This window comes from Emydura macquarii, unplaced genomic scaffold (genome assembly GCF_026122565.2).
Source record: "Emydura macquarii macquarii isolate MOO-44397 ecotype Brisbane River unplaced genomic scaffold, CSIRO-AGI_Emac_v2 contig_2422, whole genome shotgun sequence".
Taxonomy (NCBI): Eukaryota; Metazoa; Chordata; order Testudines; family Chelidae; genus Emydura; species Emydura macquarii.
The window spans coordinates 28,886,260-28,912,635 of NW_027132559.1; the positions used below are offsets into that span (position 1 = coordinate 28,886,260).

At 38.6% G+C, this 26,376-nt stretch overlaps 1 protein-coding gene and 1 long non-coding RNA gene across 3 annotated transcripts in view; one reads left to right on the top strand and one right to left on the bottom strand.

Moving 5' to 3' along the window:
• The window catches only part of UMAD1 (UBAP1-MVB12-associated (UMA) domain containing 1), a 103,475-nt gene that overhangs the window by 22,731 nt on the left and 54,368 nt on the right, over positions 1–26,376 (bottom strand). For both annotated transcript variants that reach the window (XM_067562138.1, XM_067562139.1), the window contains exon 3: positions 12,164–12,249. In XM_067562138.1, the coding sequence (XP_067418239.1) occupies positions 12,164–12,249 (86 nt within the window). The remainder of the gene's footprint in view (positions 1–12,163; positions 12,250–26,376) is intronic.
• The window catches only part of LOC137162385 (uncharacterized), a 28,960-nt gene continuing 5,329 nt past the window's right edge, over positions 2,746–26,376 (top strand). The window contains exon 1 of the long non-coding RNA XR_010922360.1: positions 2,746–2,759. This is a non-coding gene — a long non-coding RNA (uncharacterized lncRNA). The remainder of the gene's footprint in view (positions 2,760–26,376) is intronic.

The window sequence follows — 26,376 nt, forward strand, 5'->3', positions numbered from 1 at the left end:
CAAAAAGCTTAGATTTGTCTAGATATATTTTATATCCTGCTAATTACAGACCTGATCTTGCAGCCCTTACCCATGTGCATAATCCCACTGGAGTCAATGGGACAGACACCATGTGAGTAACAACTGAAAGAATTCTCATTGTTTAGCAGAAAAGGGCAGATGCTGTTATTTAATTGCAAGCATACATAGGGCGACTACCTGGAATAAAACAAGGAATGCTCACATACTGCCAAGTCAACCAGGTAGAAACCTGTTCTATTTCCTCCCTACCCTGTGTATATGTAATGGGAGAGAAAATACAGTGCAGCTGCAGCAAATCGACCCCCAGAAGCCAAACTGTGTAAGATTTACAATCTACAAATATTTTCAATTTAAAGACTTGGTTGTTCACAGGCATTACAGTTTAAACTTAGGAGCCAAAGTAGTAAAAATAAGGTGATTCTGGAAATAATTAAGGAACACATGATTAGAACAAAAGGAACAAATCAGTTGCTCATCCTATAGGTATCTCTCTTTCAGTCTATTGGTTCCCTAATTTGGAATGTAGGCTACTATGAAGAGAGGACAGAAGCATCTTTTTCCTTCTGGCATGGATATTTATTTTACTCAAGAAAATATAAATACGACATTTATTAAACATTTAAAATATCTTGCATTCAATTTCTAATAATGTGGTCATGAAATTAAACCAAAAAGTTACTTGAAAACTAGATTTACTCCTTCATCTAATATATATATAACAGAGAAATATTCAAGTGTAGAAAGTTCCACACAATAGGAAGTCCTTTATAACTCTGACTAGACTCAGAACTTTGACTGTGTTCTTATAAGACTTTTGACAGACTGTAAACTGATAGAGCTGAGTAGATATTAGCATGGCCATTTTTGGTTTTTTCCTGGAAGAGCAGCAGAAACAGCACGTTGGCTTAGCTGGGTTTCTGATAGCAACAGACTGCATGCAACAGCAGAAAACTCATACTCCTGGTTTACCAACACCATATGGATGTTTTGGATTGAAACATGGGTAGTTCTCACAGAATTGCTTTTGCCTTCCTGATGCAGTGGAATGAGCAGTGCTGCTTTCTTTTGCTGTCAGTTGAGGGAAAACTGAAGTAAACATTATTATTCTGTTTAATTTCTGTTAAAGATTGTCTCTTTATTAGCTCTGCCCTGGCAAAGTCTTTCAATCATCATTTTATGCTGATGTGTCATATTGCAAAGGTCATTGTAACATGATGTTGTATCATAACATGACATCAAGCTGTGATGACACTAACAGCTTGTATGGTATTTCAAGAGAGTTGAAACATTTAGAAAGCCTTGTGGGGACTGTCAAAATTCAGACATTCACAAAATCAGGCTGGTTAACAACCCAACTGGTCTGTAGCAGGACAGTGAGCCAGCACTACTGGGTTCCATCCCAAATGTGAGGAAAACCACAATTCACATTTAGAGAGAAAGGATTAAAATTCCCCATTATCAGTAGTTTTCTACCTGATGATTAATTTAATTGGAAGATTCCAAAATGGGGGCAAAAGACAGAGAAGGTTCTGGATCAAATTTGCAGAATTATACATTCATAATTTGTGCGCCCAATAACTACAAATGAGCAGGCACAGTAATTTGCCTAGTTATACGACTAATTAGATGCATAGCGGGTCATTTGTGCACGTCAGTGATTTATGTGGACACTCTTGGTAATGAAGTGGGCACGTTATGCTTGAACCTTTGTACATAAGATTCTAAAGGTTTGGTTCACCATCTTGAGCACATCCAGTCCCCTCCCCAAACTCAGCCCTCACAATACCCATTTTTTTCAGAGAATTGAACATGCTTTGAAGACAGCTACATATCAAGGTTAATTATTACTGGGTGTGTTTAATATATACACACAAATATGTTGGTAGGCCCAGCATACAAAACAATGAATAAAACATCTGTCCCCTCTAAGTAGTAGTGCAGTATGATAGTCTCCTATGGCTCAAACCTGCCTTCTCATATCAACTGTGGAACTGTCTCACAGGTCCAGTGTCATAACCACTGGAGAAGTAATTAGTCTCAGTCTCTCTCTGCATGCCTCTTTTCATTTGTATACAGTTTCAATTTATACATTCCCTAACTAGGCAAAGGATGTTCCAGGCCCTTCCAGGAAAGAGTCCAAAAGTTTAACACAGCCTCCCCTGTCAATCTAATGATTGGAAGCAAAGGTTAAATAAGTAAATCTTCAGCTTTGATGTAAATAAATACTACTACTACTTCACACATACAGATCACAAAAAGGGGAATTGTCATTATCTTCATTTTATAGATGGACAAGTCACTTCACCTCACTAAGGACACAGAGCGGGTCAGTGATGAAACCAAAATACAAACACAGGTCTCCTTGACTGTCAGTCCTGTGCCCTATCCCTTAGACCAGAGTTTTCAACTGGGGATACTTCAGAGTACCGCAGTGGGTACGCAACAGGGTCTGGCAGCTGCAGCCTGCCTCCTGGCTGGAAGCAAGGAGTAGGCAGGAGACGGGTGGCTGCAGCTTGCCTTCCAGCTGTGCGCTGGACCGGGCAGGAGGCGGGCAGTCGCCTACCCAGGGGGCGCCAGATCACGACGTGCAGCTGGCAGCCTCCTGCACCCCCTATCCCTGCAGCACCTCATGAGCCAGCCGGGTGCCTGCCCCCCCTCCCAGGTCAGGGAGTGAGGCCGTCCTGTCCAAGCCAGCATTGGGCTGCAGAGCTGGAGCACAGCCGGGATCCGTGTGGCAGGTAAGTGCAAAGGGCGGGGGCAGCAGGTAAGTACGGGGGGGGGGGGGGGTCAGATAAATGCAGGGGGGAGGCAGCAGAGCCTGGCCAGAGGTGTGGGGGGATGCATGGCACAGCCCGGCCAAAGCCAGGCACTACATGGCAGATAAGTGTGGGGGGTAAGTGCAGGGGGCTCAGAGGGTAAGAGTGGGGGGGAGGGGCTGCGGAGCCAGCCAGAGCCGGCTCTGCGGCCCTGCATAGGAGGAGGTAAGCGGCATGTTCCTACCACCCAGCAGGTACCGACACACACCCCAGACGCTGGGGGGAGGGGAGGCTGTCTTGTGGGAGCCAGGGACTCCTCCTGCCCTGCACGGGGGAGAAGGGTGTGAAGGCTGGGGGTGTGTGCGCCCAAATGCAGGCTTGGCCCCTGGGTGCTGGAGACCCAAGGTATGCCACTGGAGCTGGGTGAGGGACCCACACAGTGTGTGCTTTGCCCAGGCCCCACACCCACCTAGGGACAGCCCTGCGGAAGACGACTCAGAAGTGCAAAAGTAAAAAAAAAAAATTACTACACATTATACGAGGCCATTATGCCTTTTATTGCAACCGTGGTAACAACAGGTAGAGTGAAAACCATTAAGGGTACTTCAGGTGAAACCTTGAGACCATAGGGGTACAGTTTCTAGAAATGGTTGAAAACCGCTGACTTAGACTATGTTATTTCCCATAAACATAAGGAGTTTCAGAGGAAGTTGCTAAATGACTGAGGCAACAGTGGAGCATGTCTTGTCACTTGTAAAATATCCATGTCAGACTGGAAAAAAATGGTTTTAACTCTCCCAAAATCCAACCATAATCCAAGATCAATTCACTGGTCAGTAGATTATGTTGATTTTCAAAATATGAAGGTCCCTCTTTCTTGCATAGTTTGATCAACAGGAAAATAGGTAACAATGCACATATTTAAATTATCATTAATTCATAGTTAATACTAGATAGAAACAAACATGAGCAGTTCTTCCTTCTCAAAGATATTGTAGTAGACTGGCTGCAGAATGAGACACCATGACCTAGATTCACCTCATATTTTGAAGACTATCCTCACAACCATAAAAAAGGACAGTGGGACAAATCCTCAGCTGGTGTAACTCGGCATGGCACACTTGAAGGCAGTGGCAATATGCCAAATTACAGCAGTTTAGGATCAGGCCCTATAATTTTAAAAAGAAAGCTTTGATTCTGATTCACAAGATGATACCATCCAGAGAAAGGTACTGGCTCACTGAGCTGCTGCAGGGGAGCCCAGTTCTAATAGCAGATGACTTCAGTATGTATGCTTTGAAATAACCAAAGCACAGACAACTTGGACCAACACTACGAAGGATGCTGTAGGTCAAGAGAAGCCCTAAAAGTGAATATGGCATATGACAGGCTAGTTGTGTAATCTAGCCAAAAACAGAATTCCATTATATGCTCAATCATTCTTGTACCAGACAGAATCCAAGTGCACTACTTCCTACCTCTTAAGTCAATTAGTTGTGTTTGTATGGCTAGTAGCAAAGACGCCATTACAGTTGTCTACAGTGGGGCAAAACAAACAAGGACATAGGACAGTAGTCCTGAGATAGTAAACAACGTATTTAACAAGAGCAGTTGTTTATGATTAATATGTTCCAACAAGTTCAGTCCAGGACTTTCTTCTTAAGGTTATAACCATAGAAATAGGCTGTATAACAGAGCTTTCAAAAAGGTAGGCTGAGAATTGAATGACTGAATCTAGACACCTACATCCTACAGGCAATAGGTCTTGTTTTTGTCTTTAACTCATTTAAAAAATAATCTAGATGGCCAAACTTGTAGGCAAGCTGACAGCCCTGGAATATCTCACTGCTAAAAACAAACAGAAGAGATAATGTTCAGTCTCTGAGCTTGAGTCATACCAATGATCAAAAGGAAGCATCATGAATCTATTAACAAACAAAATGTGCTATTACCCCAATAAAATAAATAAAAGGGGCATTAACCAAAATCCGTCTTTCTGAGTCTCATGACATCCAGCCCAAACTAAATCATATTTGAGACTAAGTCACACAAGCAAGCACTGTTTACATAATCCTCAGAATCCTGGAAGAGCACAGAACTGACAAAGAGCTCGGCTAGATATCGTTCTTATAATATTGTCTTGTTTTGCAGAAGTTTTCCTACAGTTAGTATATGCTTCCCAAAATGGTGCACATTGCATTACCAGCATTTGAGTGCAAAAAATAGAGACAGGTTTCCACTTGTTCCAGATCAGAGAGGTTTCTATCTCTGCTATTTCCATAGTCTGCTGCACCAAATGCTCCAAGGAAGTTCCAGTGAGCCATACCAGAATCTTCTGGATGAATTGTGGTACCTAGCTAAAATTATGATTATAAGTATCTTACAAAGGTATATAATTAAAAATGTCTGTAACAACATATACATTGGATAACTAGGGATTAAGCAACCCCTTGAGGGAGTCTTTTCCCCCCATGAAAATGTACAAGAAGCTCACCAGACATAGGGAAGCAGCCACTAAGTATTTGAGGGGAGGATGAGGCTCATGAAAGGGGAAGCACCAGAACAAAGAGTATAAAATTAATCAAGTTCCTTTATTTACAGACCAAACATAGCTTATTTTTAGTAGTTTCTTTTAATACAATTACTGTTATTACAGCTTCTGTCCATTACATGTGATGACATCTGTTGGTTAAAGAGGGCATATTGGGCCATCAATAAGAAGTGCAATACCAAATAAGACAGGAGCTGCTTTACAAGATGACAGTAGGGAGACATGAAGACCCTAAGTTATTACTATAAATATCTCTTTTGTTTCTTAGATCATCAGTTTAACCCCAGGGTGTCTTGAACACCACAGACAGACAATCTTTATAAATCCTAATTCACAACATACCATCTGTCAAATAATATTTTATATCTGTCACCACAAGAATATACTAACACAGTTGTCAAAGAGGGACAAAAATATAATTTTACTAGCTTTCTCTGCCAATGGAATGGTGAACTATGTGAAATTAAAGGAAATGTTACTAAGGCATCAAAATATTATTACTACATCTAAATAGTCTAACAAACAATGCTGATGCTGGGATTTACTACAATCTTAATTTTAGAATCCCAAGGAAACAGGTTAAGACTGAATATTGGCAAATTGTGTAATAAAAATGCAAAAACTACAAACTGAAGTACTGTGAAAACTGATCAAACCATGATACTTTCTATCACTGTAATATTGCAGTTAAACTAGAAGCTTCATGTTTCATAAGCAAAGATTATTTTATGGATTCAGTCCTAATAATGCTGAGAACTCCAGCCCTAATCCAAAGCACAGCATTTAGGAGTGTGTTCATCTTGAGGCACATGAGTAGTCTAACTGAAGTGACTTCAGTACACATGGTGAATTGGAGCCAGAGTGCTCAGCACCTTGCAGGATCATGCCCCTATAGTTGAAATTCCTCTGGCTGCATTTTACATTGTGTTATATCACTTCAAAATTGTAAAAACTGGGAATTACTGAAATCTACATAAGTTCCCTTGTGATATGTTAGGACAGAAATTAGTTATCAAGATGGCTTTGTTTTTATTTAGCTCTCATTTGTGGACTATGCAATTAAGTTTTATATTAAGTTAAGCAAGAACTACGTACAGTGGATATCATTTAACTAACATGATTTAGAAATTTGCAGTGTTGTACTACGTTGTTCCCAGGATATGACAGGTGTGGTAGGTTAGGTAATATCTTTTGTTGGACCAACCTCTGTTAGCGGAAGAAACAAGACCTGAAGAAAAGCTCTGAAGCTCGAAAGCTTGTCTCTTTCACCAACAGAAGTTAATCCAATAACATATATTACCACACCCAGCTGGTCTCCCTCATGATTTACAAATACACACACAAAGAAACAAATCCAGAAGAACCTAAGAGGAGACAGAACAACAACAACAAACAAATAAATAAATAAAATTAAAGGACAAAAGTTATTGGAGAATACTGTAGAAGGTATTTGCTTCAAGAACCAAACTTTTCATTGTTTCCCATTCTGAATAAGCAAGTTACCTATGGAAAATGGAAAATTATTTTTGATCACCATTTTATCTGTTCCCCAATTACAAAGTGCACACATTTTAAATTCTAAAACAGATTGTGTTTAAAAATAAAAACCAGTTTGCAATGAGAAAATAAGGTTTTGATTCCTTTAAACATGTGAACGCTTTCCTGGTCAATTATGCATGACAAATATTAGATGCCCATTGTTGTTTAACTGACAAATAGATTTAAATATACTGGAATATCTTTGCAGGATATTATTCCAATTCATATACTACTATTAATGCAAGGTGTAGACCAGTTGTATAATATTGTGTGTTTCAATAACAAAATATTAAGTATATAAAATGGCAAATACTTGTGATTTCTCCATGAACTACAACTGAATACACACACACAGACATGTGCGCATGACTGGAGTCCCAGTTTACTGATGTTCATCTTCCTTTCATGAGAATTGAAATTTGTTCATTTTTCTTGTATTTATTTTAGTACATTGGGATTTTAAAAACTGTTTGGTTAATGGCCAAATACTCAGATAGGTGGATGCAAGTATCTATGTGCACCTAATTTAAGATGTAGCATTTGTGTCCATAATTTGGCTATTTATGTATGTATGTATGTATGTAGCCAATTATGATTTGGATACCCACAACATGATGTTTCCATACAAGTCAGCACATGCAGATATTTGACAAATACTTTGAACATCTAGGCCTTAATATTTAAAAATAAGATAAAACCTTTACTCCCATTGTAAAATCCAATATTTAATTAAATTTAACTTTTCTCTTTCTTCCTCTAAACATGTAAAACACTTTGAAACAATGCAAGATCTAAGGTACATTTTACATAGGTTATGAATAGCTATGTTATCAGCCATTGTCAAGCATAAAGAAGATCTGTTTTCATATATCCCAGCCATCATTTACTGAATCTTCTCTAATGGTGACAGCACTGTGCATTTGACATGGAAACTCAAATACTACAGTGATTGTGGGCACATAAACTCCTAAATGGAACACCACATATTAAGGGTGAAATTCACCCCTTTGTAGGGATCTCACAAAACAGAGTCTAAGTGGGACTTAAGTGATGTATAGGTGTTGGGCTGCCCTGCATCACGGATGAATTCCATACTTAAAAATAGTTTTCCAAGCATCATGATCTGCATGGCTCTGAGATCAGAACAGAACCCAGCAATGAGATATATGGAGTCCAACCAATGTTTAGTAGAAATTAGGTTAAAAGATCACAGACTTTTAAAATATACACTATTTTATACATTGTTTTTCTTTGTCAGTCGACACAGAGAATCATAACCTGAGATGTGACCATTCTATTTTATTTCATTCTGGCCACTGATTGGTACAACAGCAGGAATACTTTTAGGAAAGTTTACACCCAACTCCCTCTTCCTCCAATGGCCAAACTAAATAAAAATATGAACTTTAAATAAAAATACAGGTAAACTATGTATGTCACAACAGATCATACAGGTAACATCTGTAGCATAGAGAGATGAAGACCATTCCTATGAGTAAATTGCAAGGAGAATAATCAAGCCAGGGACAAATATGACATTCCGGAAGTAAGATTCCATTGTTTTATCAGAAGGGGAGTAAGGATTGATTGAAATGGATCCTCGTTAGATAATTTACTTTGGTTGATAAACCTCAAAAGGACCATAGTTTTAAATGCCTTTTTCCTTTAAGAATAAACACAAGATCAGTTACCAAAAATAATCAGCAGCAGTATGAATAAGTAATAAATCAAAGTTATATTATATTTTCAACTCTGGCACTCATGGTTTCTTGCTTAATCTCCTTGCAGCTCTCTTCTAGAAACCTTTGCTTCCAGTTCAGAAAATCAGTTTTTGGTTGCTCATTATAAACTAAACTACACTCACTAGTTATGATGAATTAAAGATTTCTGTATCAGGCACAGTTTTAAATCCAGATTTTTAAAAATTGGCAGACCTTATTCAGTGTCACGCCCTATTAAACAAGTAACACTAACATCATGCAGATCTCAGAGATACCAAGAAATTACTGAGACCAAGGCCTTTGTGGTAATAAATGTCACGATGACATACAAAAAGCAGAAGGGGAAATAGTTCCAAGGCTAAATTAGATAGCTGTTCCTAAATATTTTATGTATGATGGTTAAGAGAAGAAAACATTTCATTGTGGTACTACATCTATTTAAAACTATGGGACTACGCAGAGCAGGTTCACATTTAGAAAAACATCATTTATTTATGAGGGGGAAAACTGAGGTGCTTGTGTGCAAACGCATTGAACATGACATATGGATAGTTTCATCTTTTTGTTTTCCTGTAGTCACAAAAGTTTTTGCTTTTGTTTCAATGCCTAACTTAACACATTATAATTCATTACACCAACGTATTTACAATTTGTACCATATCACTGTCACAGAGCCATCTTTAAACTCTCCTAAAAGGTTCCCTTTCAAAATCAATACTGAAGCGTATGCTGAACATATCATCACAGTCTTAGACATATCTCCATCTGATTACTAGTAGTAATGTTCTTTTTAAGCTGGAAAACAGGTAAGGGCTGACAGTTTACAACCAGTTTACAGAGGATATGGATCTGTTACAGCTCTTCTTACAGAGCTCATTTGTTCAGCTTAAGTTGTAGATGCTCAGGCTTTCAGTTCTGGAGATCTCTAGTTCAATTCTTGATGTATTAGCTAAGTCAGTGACTGATAACATTTTCATATTCCACAGCTGACAAACTTGGTGGGAAAGATCTTCTGATCACTTGTCTACATGTAGCTAAGACATGAAATTTGATTGATTTTCAGACTGTCTCATTCTCAAGTAAATTAAATGAAACATTATTACTGGCATGATTTTTCTGCATTTCTCTTGGTTTTGACTATTATTCGAGAGTTTCCCATTACTGTTTTTTCTTATGTCAACATTACTTGATCTTAAAAATTTTGTTTAGTCTTCACTTTAGTATAAATTATATTTCCACTGCTACCAACATTTGGAATGGCTGGAGTGTGCTTTGCTGTATATGTGGGGTGCAAGTTTGTTTTGATTAAGTTCATTTTGAAAAATTCACATTCTTGAGATGCTACAGGACAATGAACACAATAGTTGCATCAAGGGCTATATATCTTGAAAGCTTTGTTAAACATTTACTTGTATTGCCATTTGTTATGGATTTGATAGTATAAACTTACATAAACTTTTAGATGCACCGATGCAAAACATTCTCCTTTTCTTTCTCACTCAACACTTATGTAGTTTAGCAAACTGTCAATCTGTACACTACATAATAGGATGATTTATTTTTTAAATCATTTAGCTACAATGTGGAGTCAGGACATTGAAACCATTCAAAGGATGTTTGCTACAGCTTGGTGAAGCTAACACCCATATATTCAATGGCAGTTACAAAACATATAGATAAAACTTCATTTGAACATACTTTGCCATTAAAGACTTAGAAATATTTACTCTTTTAAAATTTACCATCCTTAAGAATAAGTTTTTGGACATAAGGACCAGTATTGACTTTCATTGTTATGAATCCTAGCATAATACCTTCTAGGATTTGCAAAGCCTCAGACAACAAAAGACCCTCTCCTTGAAAAATAGGAGTCTTCAGTCACAATGGTGTGAGCTTGAAGGTGATCATGGTGGGTGTCATCACGTAGTATGGATTATATGGAGAAGTTGACATTCAGGCCACAGTCTATTGAGACAGAAGCTCACAGCTTTTCACTCAGTGTCCAGTGCCTAAGCCTCAGTCTCCGGGGCACTGGAGGGTTGTGCCATGGAATCAGTTATTTAGGCACTTCTACTCTTTTTATCCAAAGAAAGTCATTTTTTTCTGGTGCGAGACCTATCTGTATGTCCTTTTCTAATGGCTTTGCCAATACCGTCTTCTGCAGCTTCTAGGAAGCAACTTGCTCCTGCATCCCTTTTCACATCATGTGTTACTATACCATAGAATCTGGATGCTCCAGAATTATCCACACTGCCATCTGAGATAGCCCCTAAGGTTCATTCAGGATCTCTCACCCTTGCTGGACATCTACTCATTACTGTTGGAATGATGTTATAAAATTCCTAGTGGTTTCACTTTGGACCTCTAGCTCATGGGCTCCTCAACGGATGAATCCACCGTATCCCTATGGACCACTAGTACCCTTGGTCCTATTGGTCACCGAAGGCTCAACTCCTTTAGGTCAAGAACACCAGATGATGTTTCTTTTAAGTGGCTGAAGGCAAACCACTTCTAACCAGAACTCTGTCTCTAAGATGAATGTTGGTATTGTAAGAGTAGATACCTTCTCCTTGGCTTTCATGTGGTTTGGAAGACTAGGAAGCTTCAGTTAGCTCAAAGTTATAAACCAGGAGTGTCAAACTCATTTGCTATGGTAGGCCAGATTTGAATTAAATGTACTTCAAGTGGGCCATACATATCGTAAATCGAAATACTAGGGATTTTTGGAGTGCTGTGTCTCGTATACACAGCGCTCCACACATAGCCACCCGAGTACTCAGATCTCGTAGCAGCACATGATGCCGCGACATCTCGTGGCAGCGTACCCTCCGGTGGCAGCGCGCAACGCTGCCAGAGAGTACAACGCCGTGAGATGTTGTGGCAGTGTGCGCTGCCGCCAGGGGCCAGACCAAAAAGGTTGGCAGGCCATATCCAGCCCATGGGCCGGATGTTTGACACCCCTGTTATAAACGCTCTGGAGTAGGGCTAAGGGAGTTCTTATTAAATCTGTGCATAGGACTGTGGTTGCATGGATGGAAATCTGCTGAAATAGGGATTTTGGAGAAAAGAGCTTTATTTTTTAAAGTTATAGGAAAAACTTTCTTCTCTGGTTTTAGGAAAAAGGATGGTTTCAATGGTTATGGTGCTAGCCTGGGACTTGGCGGACTCATGTACAATTCCCTATTCTGGCACTTCAGTTGTGACAATGGCCAAATCAATTTGTCTGTACCTCAGTTCTCCATCTGTAAAATTGGAATACTATGTCTTTCCAACTCCTTTGTGAGGATAAACACATTAAGGATTAAGAGGCACTCACCTTAGATTAATAAAAATGGCTTGAATGCAGCAGCGATAATACAGTTGTGTTTCTCTACCAGACTGACTTTTCTTTGGCTTTCAGCAGGACCTGTTTATTTAGACTGAAAAATCCAATCACATCTATGTCCTTGTCTGCATAGCCAGAGCAAAATCAACTACCTAATATGCTTAGAAATCTCTGGAATAGCAGCAGTTTGTTCAATAATCTTCCGCTAAGAAATGTCACCAAACACACTTAAGGAAATGTAGTCTCTTACCTGAACAGGTTGATTGTATGTAGGTCCTGTCTCAGGAAATGAATTTTTATCTTTAGATGCTCTTCTTTGTTCATTATTTGTATCACCTAGAAAATCAAAACAAGACATTTATTTTAGTGTAATGTTTTCCATTTTGCACACAAACTAGTGAATCAATTTCTAGAATACTCCTAATGTCACATTATATGATTTACTGTACAAGGGAGAATTAAGTCTACATAGAATAGATCATTTCCACATTTATATTTTACAATTTGGAGTCAAGGAAAAAAAACATAACACACATGCATTTTGGGAAGCAGTCCACACAATCATAATTGCTGGTGGTCCACAAGACAACATCAAGATTAGACCTACACGATGAAAAAAATCTAGAACACCTGTTTTAGAGTGTTTTGGGAATATTCCAGTGGAGCCATTCTGGAAAAAGCAAAAATGCCTTCAGTCTCTGAGAAACAGCAGCGAAGTGGGGATCGGGAGCCTAAGCGCACTCATGGACTCAGTTAAAAAGCATGCACCAGACACTTCTCTTCAAGAAGATATAGTGGATGCCTTAGCTGTAGCAGGCAAAATCATAGTAAAATTCTAAAGATCATGAACTTGAATTGATCTTGAGGAGCAAAAGGACAAATAATAATTTTAATAAAATAAGAGTGGTGAGGCGAAAGCTTGGAAAGATGCAAAATATTTTTAGTCAGATTACACAGTATTCTCCCAATTATCTGAATAACATATGAACATAAGAATGGACATACAGGGTCAGACCAATGGTCCATTTAGCCCAGTATCCTGTCTTTCGAGAGTGGCCAGTGCCAGATGCTTCAGATGGAATGAACAGAACAGGGCAATTTCTCAAGTGACCCATCCCCTGTTGTCAAGTCCCAGCTTCTGGCAGTCAGAGGTTTAGGGACACCCAAAGCATGTGGTTCTAATTCACTTACCCTTTTAATGTTCTCCTGTGTACATCCCTAAAAGGTCAATAAAATCTACATTTAACTGAAATGACAAAGATTAAGCTGTCCTTGAAAGCAGAAATTAAACCTTCTCAGAGAATCACTACTGGGATATTTAAACAATCAACAATATGCAAATACTGTATTTGAGGGATGGGACGCCTGTAATTTTACTATAAACGGGAACTGATGCATACTATTTCTGTACATTGAGTACTAGTAACTTTAAGAATTACTGTTAATCAAAAACACCCACTTGCAAAATACCAGGCATGGGGGAGGGGAAGTTTGAGTTGTATTTTGTGTGTGTAATGGCAGAATTGGTTTCATGGACTTGATATAGTACAGTAGCTCAATAAAGCTAGTATTGCCGTGAACTAGTTTGCTGGTCTGACTGTATTTCAGTGTTTTATGTTCTACTGCAGTAGAATCAGCAGGCAAAACTAGAGCGGCAACTTAAACCGTGACCCTGCTAGGCACAGATAGGACCCTGAGCTCATGTGGAGCCCATTGATTTCACTGGGGTTCTGTACAGGTGCAAGGATTTGTCCATGCACCGCTTAGGGCAAGACCATGCCCTTTGGTTGCAAGACATAAAAAGCAATACATTGTGAGAAAATGACTAATAATGAGGTGGTAAATCTGGAGAGACTTTAGATTCCTTCATAAAATAATAATATTGGGGCTAAAAAGTCCTCCTGAGTCATCTAGTCCAATTCCTTGTCATATGATGGATTAAAGGTAGTTTAGAATGTGAATTAATCAGCAATATCTTGTGTGCAGCTTTTTTTTTTTTTTTTTAACCAATAGATTGTGGTGATTTTTAAGTACCTTATTTGGTGTTAATCTTTGAACAAATCTGCTAATAATTCAACTGTGTTTATTTTAATCAATTAAATACCCCAAAACATCATTAATGCAGAGTTAAGAGCGCCCATTGGTGTCTCATGTCCTTCTAGAATGACAAGTTCAGCTATACTCAAACCTCTCAAAACCAGGAAATACAGACTGTTAACAGACCCTTAGTCTTAGTGCTCATGCATATATCCTTCCCTTTTTGGCTAAAGCTGACATGGAGTTCTAAACATAATCATGAATAACTTCTGTAGTGTAATGCCGTCCCCCAAAGGGGCTTGGGTGCTGTGCACCAGAGAAAATAAATCCCAAGCACTTGAGAAACCTTTTGGGAGGATCAGAGCCAGTTTGAGTGCCAACTGTACATAAAAAAAAGTCATCCTGGGAACTCCTGGCTCAAATGGGCCCAGACATGGACTAATCCCTGCCTTGAACTCCCAGGAGGCACAGCATATTTCAAGACAATCCAAATCAGTATGTGGATTTTAGAGCACTTAGAATAGTCATCTTTTAAAGAGTAAGCGACTCTCAATATTCACTTTAGCAGAGCTCCTGCTCTACTATAATTTTAACTCTCTGATACAGAATTAATTCCAAAACCACTTAGTCAGCTGTAAGAGTTGTGCACACTTCTTTAAAATACCCATTTTTTCACCATTCTTCTTCATTATTAAATTGTACATTTATTTAAAAGTATAAATTAAAGAAACACGGTAAAGAAAACTGAGCAAGAATTTAAATCTTACAAGTAAATGCATAACTGCAGTAGAAAATGAATGAAAAAGAAAACACAAATTAATGTAAATGTTCCTTAAATGCCAGGAAAGATGCCTTCTTTGTTTTAGAAGGTAACTTGTATGTTGTGTTCATTTCAGTTTTTTTTAAATGTATTATTTATGTTGCAGTGTAAATTGGGGAAGTTGTTGGGGAACAGGATGAAAGCTGGTATGAGTTTATAGTGGAGGCCGTTTTTTTTTATTTTTTAATTGGTTAATAGTCTGCCTGATTAATTTTGATTTGATTATGGTAGTAAGAACAATTGTGGATTGGTGATTTATATGGACTTTATTTTTAATATTTGTCAAGCATCTAAAGCACTGGATGCATTTTTTTCTTATTATAAAATTAAAATAATTATCATTCCTTAAATAAAATTTATTTGTTTGAAGTTTTTAATAACTATTTGACATATATGGAATGCACTACTTTAATGAATCCATATAAATCTCTGGGCTACAGTCCAGTCTTTCATTCAAATTCCAGATTTCACAAAGCTCTCTTCATAAATCTTTCAAGGTGGAACATCCACATGCCAGTTCAAAATAGTTTCAGACAGTTTTATTTCCCATGCATCATCACCACACAATATACAGAAATGGTGTTTACCCAAATATCATAATCAATTACCGTATGCATTGTTTTTGTAGCCATGTTGGTCTTAGATTAGAAACAAGATGGGTGAGATAATATTTTCTATTGGACTAATTTCTGCTCATGAAATTGACACGCTTTTGAGCTTACTGAGAGCCCGGACCTGAAGAAGAGCTCTTCAACTTTTACCTCACCCACCTTGTGTCTCTAATATTGTAGGACCAACACAGCTACAACAATACTGCATATAGCAATGGAAGATATTGAATTATGCCATTTAAAATGGAAACTCCACAACATCAAGAAAAAGGAAGCAAAACTTAACAGCGATATCTACTTCCTGAGCAAATGCAAAAACAAATCATCATCCCCAGAGATCTCACCATCTGTAACTCTCTGACCACTACATACAGAGGTGGCAAAACTTACTAATTCCCCAAAACTCCTCTCCTCACTGGGCAGAATCCTCTAGCCCCACCACCCTGTCGCAGGGAAGAAGCTCTGAAAACCCTCTCCACCTCCATCCCCAATCTGGTAGGTGGAGATTGGGAGAGCATAGGGGGCTCCATGAGCCGCACTTAACTGTAAAAGAGCTACATGTAGCTCACGAGCCAGTTTGGACAGCCCTGACTATATACAAACCCAGACTTGAAGAAGAGCTCTGTGTAAGCTCAAAAACTTGTCTCTCTCACCAAGAGAAGTTGATCCAATAAAAGATATTGCCTCATCCACCTTGTCTCTCTAAATCAATTACTGTGATTTTCCTTTTTTGTTTTTGAAAAGCTAACAAAATTGTTAGCTCATTAAGAAATATAATACCCTGTGAAAGACCCTTAAAAGTCTTTTAAGTAGCTTTCATTGTTCAGAAGCTTAACTCTATATGCAATGTCCTTGCATGACATAGCTCAAACAATAAATCTTCATGATTATTTTGTATAAAAGTTTTGTAAACATATATCCAGTTCATAACAATTTGTTTTTATAGTTTCAATTATGGCACTATCACTATCCACAGAATTGATGGCATATTAAATGACTCCCAGAAGGAGACCAACTAAATTACAGTTTAATGAAGTAGTGTGGGTGCATAGGGTCGGAGTGATTATGCCTTACATGAGTACTCCTGCTGGGTAGTCGATAGAAGCATTGACATTGGATTACTTTGAGAGCCCAATCCTGAAAACTTTGCTGAAGTAAAACACCTGTTCAGGATTTTATTGAGCCTTATAACAGAGGACATGGTTTGTGGTAGAAACAGTCCATTAGAGAGAAACAGAAATAAAAGCTAACAAACTGATTTATTTCTCTCAATTGACATTGTTATATTAGAGCCCTAAGCAGGACAACTGCCTGAATAGCAGTTTTCTAAAGGCAGCAAATAGAATTCAGAAAATGTGTTGCAAAATCTTTATCACAGTAATTGCATTTCCTCTTCCCTTCCCCTTCACCCTCAACACTATAATAAAAACTATTTTTCAGCCTTGACTTCAGCAGGATTGCTCATGGTAAGCACTATGCTTGTTATTATTATTGTTTAACATTGATATAGTGGTAATGTCCAGAGACCAACCGGGTCAGGGACCCATTGTGCTAATGTGACCCAGAGTGTCCCTCAGTACCCATTGGAAGATGGCACACCATGCATAACTCACACCAGGCCTGTCACTCACTGTCCCAATACACTCTGTCATAATCCGTATCTCAAAAGGGTCATATAAGGTATCATATGCAAACCAGTAACACGTTGGTCATTAATATTATTATGTGAAGCATGTAAGGGTGCTGTATGAAGAACTGTACGTGTGTGCTGGAAATATGTACTTAAAAAGGTATCTTGCAAACAGTGTGTAAGCCCAGTCTGTTCTAGGCAAAGGAATGTTGTGCCTGTATCTGTTCTCCAGTATCTGCAATGTAAATTGAGCTAGGTAATACCTCAGAGGACAATGAAAAATACATCTACATATAAGGTAAACCCAGCTATCAAGCTAAATGACCGAGGAAGGGGAAGACCACTTAACAGTCATGATGGGATGAAGCCTTCATGACTCTTGAAACAGAGCCAATAGACTTTGGGAAACAGAAACAGAAGGAGAAAGCCTTTTGGCATCCATCACATAAGGTACAAAGGGGAGGCAGCACCCTTTGAGCTCATGACACGTGGCTCCTGCTGACCTGAAAGCCAAGAATAGCTGGAATAGACTGTTGGTTAGAAACCTGCTTAGACAAAGGTTATAAACTTGCTGAAGTTAGTCTTTCTAGGGACTCAAACTTTTTTGTTTTACTTGTAATCCTACATCTCTCTCCTATTCTTCTTATTGCCTAAAAATCTGTTCTTTGTTAATAAACTTATTCTTGTTTTATTACAAAACCATCTCAGTGTTGTATATTAAACTGAAGGGTGAAATTCTCAGCTAAACTAACAGTGTGGTCTGCGTTCTGTCTCTTTGGAGGCAGCAAACTAAATAACTTCTGTAAGTATCCAGTGAGAGGGACTAGAAGAGATGGCTTTGTGGACACTTGGGACTAGAAGAGCTGTTGGTATCACCCTGAAAGGAATAACCAGGCTGCTAGAAGCCAGGGTGAAGCCATTGTACTGTGAGTGTGCTGTCGGTGTCAAGATTCTGAGCCTAAGCTACACAGGACAGAAGCACACAGGGCTGCAGAGCAGGCAGTGACAAAACCAGTTACTGGTCTGAGTGAACCCCCAACGTGTCACAGGTAGGTGCTATAAAGGCATATGGAAAATGACCATCTTTGCCCCAAGAGTTCACAGTCTAAAAGACAAGACTATACAGGTGGCTGAGATAAGCAAGTGGGCTGAGGTCAGGGGGAAGGGAGACAGGTAACAAAAACAATTGGCTAAGAATTGCACACATCCTATCAAGGACAGTATTAACAATTCACTACCTGCCTGTCTATTTATAAGCTTGCAGTTTGCTGTATATATTACAGAAGATGAGATTTGAGAACTTGAAGAAGGGGTGACCCTATGGATTTTTACTGAGCTTTTTTTTCCCCCTTTCCATGCATGGGAGAAAGTGTGGAGATGCTTGAGGAATAAGCAGGTAATTGAGGCTGTCTTCACTGACAAAGCAAAAATGGGAATCAGCAGTCAAATAAGCTAGTAAACCTAATAGATAGACCTAATAGGCTAAACATTGAATGGTCATTAAAGGCAAAGATAAGGAGCTTGTGCTTGATGTAGTGATGGACAAATAACTGATAGATGCAAAGGATGGCAGGATATCATCAGACCAATGAGCCTGGAATATGATCTTGGCGGCACCATTTTGAATTCTCTTAAAGGGTGATTTTGTGGTTGGCATCAAGGTCAGAAACACATTACAGTAGTCAAGATTCAAGACAAGGGCCTAAAGAAGAGCCTTGGCAGTCTGGACAAACAAAAACGTCAGTAATTTGGAAATATTACATAGGTAGAAGCATCAAAACTTAGACTTGGTCTAGAAGTTTGGTTCTAGAAAGGGCAACGAGCTAAAATGCTCCTGGGATCTCATGATATTTGTGGTGTTTTAATACATGTACATAAAGCATAAGGTAACAAGATTGTTACTAAATAAATTATAAAAAGTAACCACTGTGTAATCAATATACCAGGTAGGTAGTCCTTGCAGAGTTAAAACCAATTTTGGCAGCAAATCTGCAAAACAAGCCGAATTGCCATCTTTGCCCAGGCCATCTTTCAACAATATAACAGCATGTGTCACTCATGGTTACTCCTTTGGGTACGTCTACATAGTAGCTGGGAGCATTCCTTTGTTGAATATTGCCATGCCTTCTGAGGGATTAGTTTATTTCACTGATTCTGGACCATAATGCTCCAAACTGGAGCACCTAAATTTAAAATGATGGCTTACCCAGACTTCATGCCCTGGGAAGCTGTCATTTGTTGGCTGCCAAAGCCCTTGCAGGTGACTACTGTGCTTAATCCTTCTCCACTCATTTGCAAAGTGCAGGAAATTCATTAATAACATTTATCAACAGCCATAACTACTACTTGTGATGTGGTAATTTCACTGATTTTTCAGTTCTCACAGCATCTCATAGGGCAGACAGTACCTGAATTTGTAAAGTAAAAAAACAAGCAGATTTAGTTTCAACAAAAGAGAAACTCAGGTATTTTTTAAAATACAATAAACGGAAGCAAAAAAGCATTTTCCATCCCCCCAATTTTCAAGTGACATTTAACCTGTTGTTTCTGGCACCTGGTCATCTTCCCTTGTGTTCCTGTATTATGCAGCTTTTTAGATAATATTTTCTGGAGTTTAAAAGTGATCTAAGGCCTTAAAGCAACTTAAGTCATTCTGATATTAAGTGACTAAACTTAGGTTTAAATTGCAAAAAAAAAAAAAAAAACAATTTTGGGGGTTCAGGTGCAAATAAGGACTGCAAAGTTATGCTTCCTTAAGGATCTCTTTAACTTCATACTTACAAGTAGGTTCGTGGGAAAGTGTATTTAGACTGCACTTCTGTCACACTCTAGTTGAACTTTGGCTGATGGTGTCTGTTAATTTTTAAGTACTTAGGTTACTCATATTATTGCTAGGCACCTCTTGGCCTTTGTCAACTGGTGCCAATTATAGAACTGAGGACTGGATTCAGAAATACAAAACTTAAGGCTTAAATGCACAATGTTAATGCTGCCTTTTCTCCATTTACATTACAACAGAGATTCTAATTCATGTTCACAGGTTATCTCGGTGTGAGAAAGGGTCTCTTACCTTTCCAGTATCAGCATGTTGCTGTGCCTCAATTTCCCTGCTGGTACAAAGTCTCCCCCATTTCTGGATTGCTTGCTTTGTGACTCCTTCATATATAAGGTTGTAAAAAATTCAATGAATTTTTAAATGTTTTCAAAGCAGATAGTCTTTGTGTAATTTTTAGTTCAAAGTTTCTTTTTCTAACTGAGCATGTATAAATATGGAGGCACTCTAGCTTGTGCATTCAATGTTCATGTTTGCCAGCATGATGACATAATTGTGTTCAAGCATTACCCTGAAAACCAGTGTCATCTCTTTCCTCTACTTCTCAAAGCAGCAATATTGGGTGGAGTTGCAGTGGCGGCCTTAACTGTAGCCACTTATGTAATCATCAGGCTACCTCTGCCCTTTTTATTGTCTTTATCCTGTTTGAAAAATTGTACTTCCAAACCATCTCCTCATTTTCTGGTCCATTAGAAGGGTGAATATCACTTTGTTTTCATGTTTTTGTTTAATGTACTATATGTGTGTTGCTAGTAAAATGACTAAAATCAGTTTCATATTATTTTTATCTGTACTTCCGATATGCACTCATTTCCCTTTCTGTAGTTAACAAATGCTTCTCTATTTCCCACCCAAACATGAATCTAGTCAGAGCCTTCTCCTTTCGCCTCTTTTCCTCCCCCAGATGAAACAACAACAAACAAAAAACAAGACTCAAGTCCATCTTTCAACAATCTAACAGCATGTGTCATCCATGGTTACTCCTTTGGGTATGTCTACATAGCAGCTGGAAGCATTCCTTCCAGTACAAGTAGACAAACATGCACTAGATCTGCTTGAGCTAGCATGCTAAAAATAGCAGAGTGGGCACGGCAGCATAAGTGGTGGCTTGGACTAGCCACCCAAATACAAACCTCCCTGACTCCTTAGGTACATTCTCAGGTGGTCAATCTTGAGCCACTGCCCATGCTGCCATGGCCACGCTGCTATTTTTAGTGTGCTAGCTGGAGCAAAGATACCATGTACATCCACCTATGCTGGGAAGCACCCTCCCAGTTGCTGTGTAGACATACGCTTTGGAATCTGAATATGGCCACCTCCAGTTTCCATTGCACACTTCAAACAATTCGCCTAGCAAGTCCAAATTCTGCTCCTCCTTTTTCTGACTACTCCTTTTTTTGACTACTTTTTCTGACCACTCTTCTCCATGTGCTAATAGCCTTTTCGCCTCCTGGGACAACATATTCTCTCCAATATTCTCTTCTCTCAGATATCTTTACTCCTCCACAAGTTTAAACCTTTCCTTCTTGCTCTTTCCAGCATTCTACCATGGAAACAAGCCTCAATCCCTCTTTCTTTCTTCTCACTTATAGGTAAGAACTTATTTCCTAGTCTCAGCAATCCCAGTCTAATAGGCAATACTTGTGGTAGAATGACTGTGCCAAATTGGGTAAGAAATATGAGCAAAGACAAATGAAAAAAATTAAGATGTTTGTATACCAATGAGAGGAGCCTCAGTAACAAAAGTAGGAATTAGAAACATTGGCGCTGGAAGAAAAATATCATAGATATCAAAGGGATAACAGAAACATGGTGGAATAGTAGTCATGACTGGATTACAGGTATTGAAGTGTATGTGATTTAAGAAAGAAAAAAAGAAAGAAAGAAAGATGGGGTGGAAGTTAAGGATAATCTAGGCATGGCCCAATATCTAAACAAATTCTTTGCCTCCGTTTTTAATGAGGCTAATGAAGATTTTCGGAATAATGGCAGAGTGGATAATGGGAATGAGGATATGAAGGTAGAAATTACCACATCTGAGGTAGAAGTCAAACCTGAACATCTTAATGGAACTAAACTAGGGTGCCTGGATAATCTCCATCCAAAAATATTAAAGGAACTGGCACATGAAATTGCAAGCCCTTTAGCAAGGATTTTTAAAATCTGTAAACTCACGGGTTGTACCATATGACTGGAGAACATAGTTCCTATTTTTAAGAAAGGGGAAAAAAAGCGCTCTGGGTAATTACAGGCCTGTTAGTTTGACCTCAGTAGTATGGTTACTAGTGCAGTTCCTCAGGGATCGGTCTTGGCACCAATCTTATTTAACCTTTTTATTACTGACCTTGGCACAAAAAGTGGGAATGTGCTAATAAAGTTTGCGGATGACACGAAGTTGGGAGGTATTGCTAATACAGAGAAGGACCAGGATATCATACAAGAAGATCTGGATGACCTTGTAAACTGGAGTAAGAGAAATAGAATGAAATTTTAATAGTGGGAAGTACAAGGTCATGCATTCAGAGACTAATAACAAAAAATTCTGCTATAAACTGGGGACACATCCATTGGAAGTGACAGAGGAGAAGGACCTGGTGTATTGGTTGATCACGGGATGACTATGAGCTGCCAATGTGATGTGGCCATGAAAAAAGCTAATGCCGTCCTAGGATGCATCAGGCAAAGCATTTCCAGTAGAGATAGGGAGGTGTTAGTACCATTACACAAGGCGTTGGTAAGATTTCATCTGGAATACTGTGTGCAGTTCTGGTCTCCCATGTTTAAGAAAGATGAATTTAAACTGGAACAAGTGCAGAGAAGAGCGACTAGGATGATCCAAAAAATGGAAAACTTATCTTATGAGAGGAGACTCAAAGAGCTTGGCTTCTTTAGCCTAAGCTAAAGAAGGCTGAGGGGAGATATGATTACTCTCTATAAATACATCAGAGGGATAAATACCAGGGAGGGAAAGGAATTATTTAAGTTCAGCACCAATGTGGACACAAGAACTATTGGATATAAACTGGCTATCAGGAAGTTTAGACTTGAAATTAGATGAAGGTTTCTAACCATCAGAGGAGGGAAGTTCTGAAAAGCCTTCCAAGGGCAGCAGTGGGGGCAAAAAACCTATCTGGCTTCAAGACTTTGCTTGAGAAATTTATGGGGACAGCCTAATCTGGCAATTAACTAATATTTGACTACTAAACAGTAAATATGCCCACTGGCCTGTGATGGATGTTAGCTGGGGTAGGTTCTGAGTTACTACAGAGAATTCTTTCCGGTATCTGGCTGGTGAGTCTTGCCCACATGCTCAGGGTTTGGCTGACTGCCATATTGATGTCAGGAAGGAATTTTCCCCCAGGGCAGATTGGCAGAAACCCAGGGATTTTTTTTACCTTCCTCTGCAGCATAGGTCACTTGCTGGTGAATTCTCTGTACCTTGAAGTCTTTAAACCATTATTTGAAGACTTCAGTCACAGGTTACGGGTCTATTACAGGAGTGGTGGGTGAGGCTCTGTGGCCTGAGTTGTGTAGGAGGTCAGACTAGATGATCATATAGGTCTCTTCTGACCTTAAAGTCTATGAGTCACCTCATCTCCAGCCCCATATTTTTAAGAAAACAAGAAATGAACAAAGAATATAAAGATTAACAGAGAATAAGACAAGCAGAATTAATAGACTCCAGACATATTCATATATTTTTGTTAAATACTTTGAAGTTGATCATTTGAATATGTACAGGAAAAATTAACAACTATAAATTATTATTTTTATTGTGTGCACCACGCCAAGATATTGAATAACCATTTTGTGTGTAACACAATTCTGGTACTTGTTCTCCCTATCATGTTGAATTTGTTTTTAATCAAACAAGTTGAAGTAATGTCATAAATTAAAATATCATCCCATTGGCAATAGTCCCAATTATATCACTAAGGGGCCCAAAATGTAATGTGCATTAAAATACCTATTCTTACACTCGAAAACAAGGTAAAAAGCTGTGCACATTTAAGTGTCAGCCCAGTTTAATTTTTCATGATTCACACCAATATGCAGTACTGCATGTGTGCTTGTTAAATGTATGTGAATAATTGGCTTGGAAACAACACAATCAGATCTGGTCTGTTAGGTTAAGATAATATGAGCACAAATGCACATTCTTACAAATAAGATGCCCTAAAATATAAAGTGGAAAAATAAATGTAGTGTGAAATGTTATGTAAAACACAGGCACAGCATAATTAGCAAAAGACAGTAGAAATGCCATTTGTTAATACGTGAATAGTAACAGTCAATTAATTTCTCACAACGGGACACAGCAAAGTAGTTAACAAAGGAACATCATCTGTCAACTACAGTGTGAAGACTATACAAAGAATCACAAAACTGAAGCAGTTCATGGAGTATAATTCATGAATTAAAAACCTACACAACAGCAGAGGTGACTGTTGGTACATATTGCTTTGCAACTGACGGAGTCATTTACAAACACATCTCATGTCTACAGTGAAGTACTTGTTTTAATAACAATTCATTAAATCAGTTTTGGCCAGTCCCGTAGGTTAGCTGTTTTGAAGTTAGATTAATCTATTTTACATATTTGAATATATAGAAAAATACTACTAGAAATTTCTAATTCTTTTAAAGTATAAGACTGTTTGTTTCAAACGAAACGTAGGGAGATTTTCCATGTGTGTGATAATATTATCTCTTAGGATATGTGTACGCTAGAATTTTATCTTGAGTTAACTGATTTGTGAAACTGAATTCACGCTAGTCTGGATGCTCTATGAAGGTTTGTTCCAGGATTTCAATATTTGTGGAAACCCTTCAAAGAAGAAACAGCCTTCCTGTCTCAAAAAAAATTGGAATTTTGTGGGTAAAAGTGTCAAATGTAAAAATCAATATTTAAACTTTGATCCTGATAATTTTGTTTTTATAAAAGTAGCAGCAACATTAAAAACAAAATGAGTATCAGTTTTAAGGGGAATCCTGGCGGTGTGAAAGAAAGAGCCAAATATGCGTGTCATGGAAAATAATGTACAGAATGAAATCCTAGTTTTCCTGGAACACACCAACCACAGGGTCCAAGTTGTGTCATTTCCCAGTTAGTAAGCAAAGAGACACTGAACACTTCCACCTTCATTTATAAGTTTGGACAAGCAGGGATGGAAGAGAAGGGGTGTTTCAGATGCAAAGGAAGTAATAGGTGTGCTGCCAAAAAGCATTTCTAGTGGTCTTGGTGGCTGTAATCTTTTTCTGCAGTAGGCCTTTTAAAAATCCATTTTCATGCACTTTGCCCCCCAAATCAGTATACATATTTTAATTTCACATTTGTGTTATTTGCTAGCATCCAATTGAAATACTCAAGTACGATAGTCAAAGTCTCATGTGAATGGTTACTACCTTGTAAAGCAGTTACCAGAGCTACAGTGAAATGTAACAACGAACGTAAAAAGCCTTTTACTCCCCTGGAGGTAGGATCAGAAACACATGAGACAAACAAGAGAAATAATCCAGCGTCAAAAGAGGAGTGTTGCCAACACATGTTCACATGCTTGGATGGCTTTGCATTTGCAATTCTTACTAATTTAGACACCTTGTCTGAAGGTCTTTTGGATATATATTCATAGTGCTGCATTACTTTCCTGCATCTACAATGAGCTTGATCTTGCTCCTTTAAAGTTAATGAGTTGAATAGGAACAGGGTCAAGACCAATGAAAGGATATCCATGGCTTACATATCACTGTTGTTCAGGGCAGTGTGGAGGACTAATGGAGTAGAAATACATTCATATGATATTTTGTTTTCCTTTCTGGTTTTGAATCTTCTGTTTACTTTCCAGCTGAATTTTTTTTTTAATAGGACACCATTTTAAAGTACAACAGTGTGTTAGAAATGATGCATCATTAGTCAGAAATTATGAAAAACTAGTAGGTAGGAAGTATATCTGAAGAATGTGTTGGGGTTTTTTAGGTTTTGTTGTTGGAGTGCTTTCCTGTACAACTCAGATCAAATAAAAATGTATTAAAATGATATCAGTTTCCAGAATGCCATAAAAGAGTGGTTCCTTCCTTTTATTATTAATAAAGTTTGTTGCAGTACTGCCTGATGATTTAGTTAGGAGGAGATCAGTGAAATGAGAAGAGAAAAAAAAAAGGGAAGAAAAAGGGACAGGGAAGGAGACAAGAGGGTTAAAGTGGCATGTGTGGAGGGAAGCAGAGGTGAACAGACTGTCAGGGAAAGGGAGAGACAGGGTTGGAGAAAGTAGCCAATCAGCACAGGGTAGAGAAAGTCAGAGTCAGAATTGTAGAAAGTTCTGAATGTCTGAAGGTCCCTGTGACCCTGTTTTGACTACTTCTGCAGCAGTTCCTACCAGCTGGAAACTCTGGCTGTGTGCAGTTTTTCTCCAAGACCGCACTGTGGGAGGGGAAGAAGCACTATGTAGGTCCTAGTGCCCCCATACTGTGTAGGAGTGGAGAGGGGCAGCTTTTCTGCACAGTTCTGGGTCTAGGGATTTTTTGTGGGAAG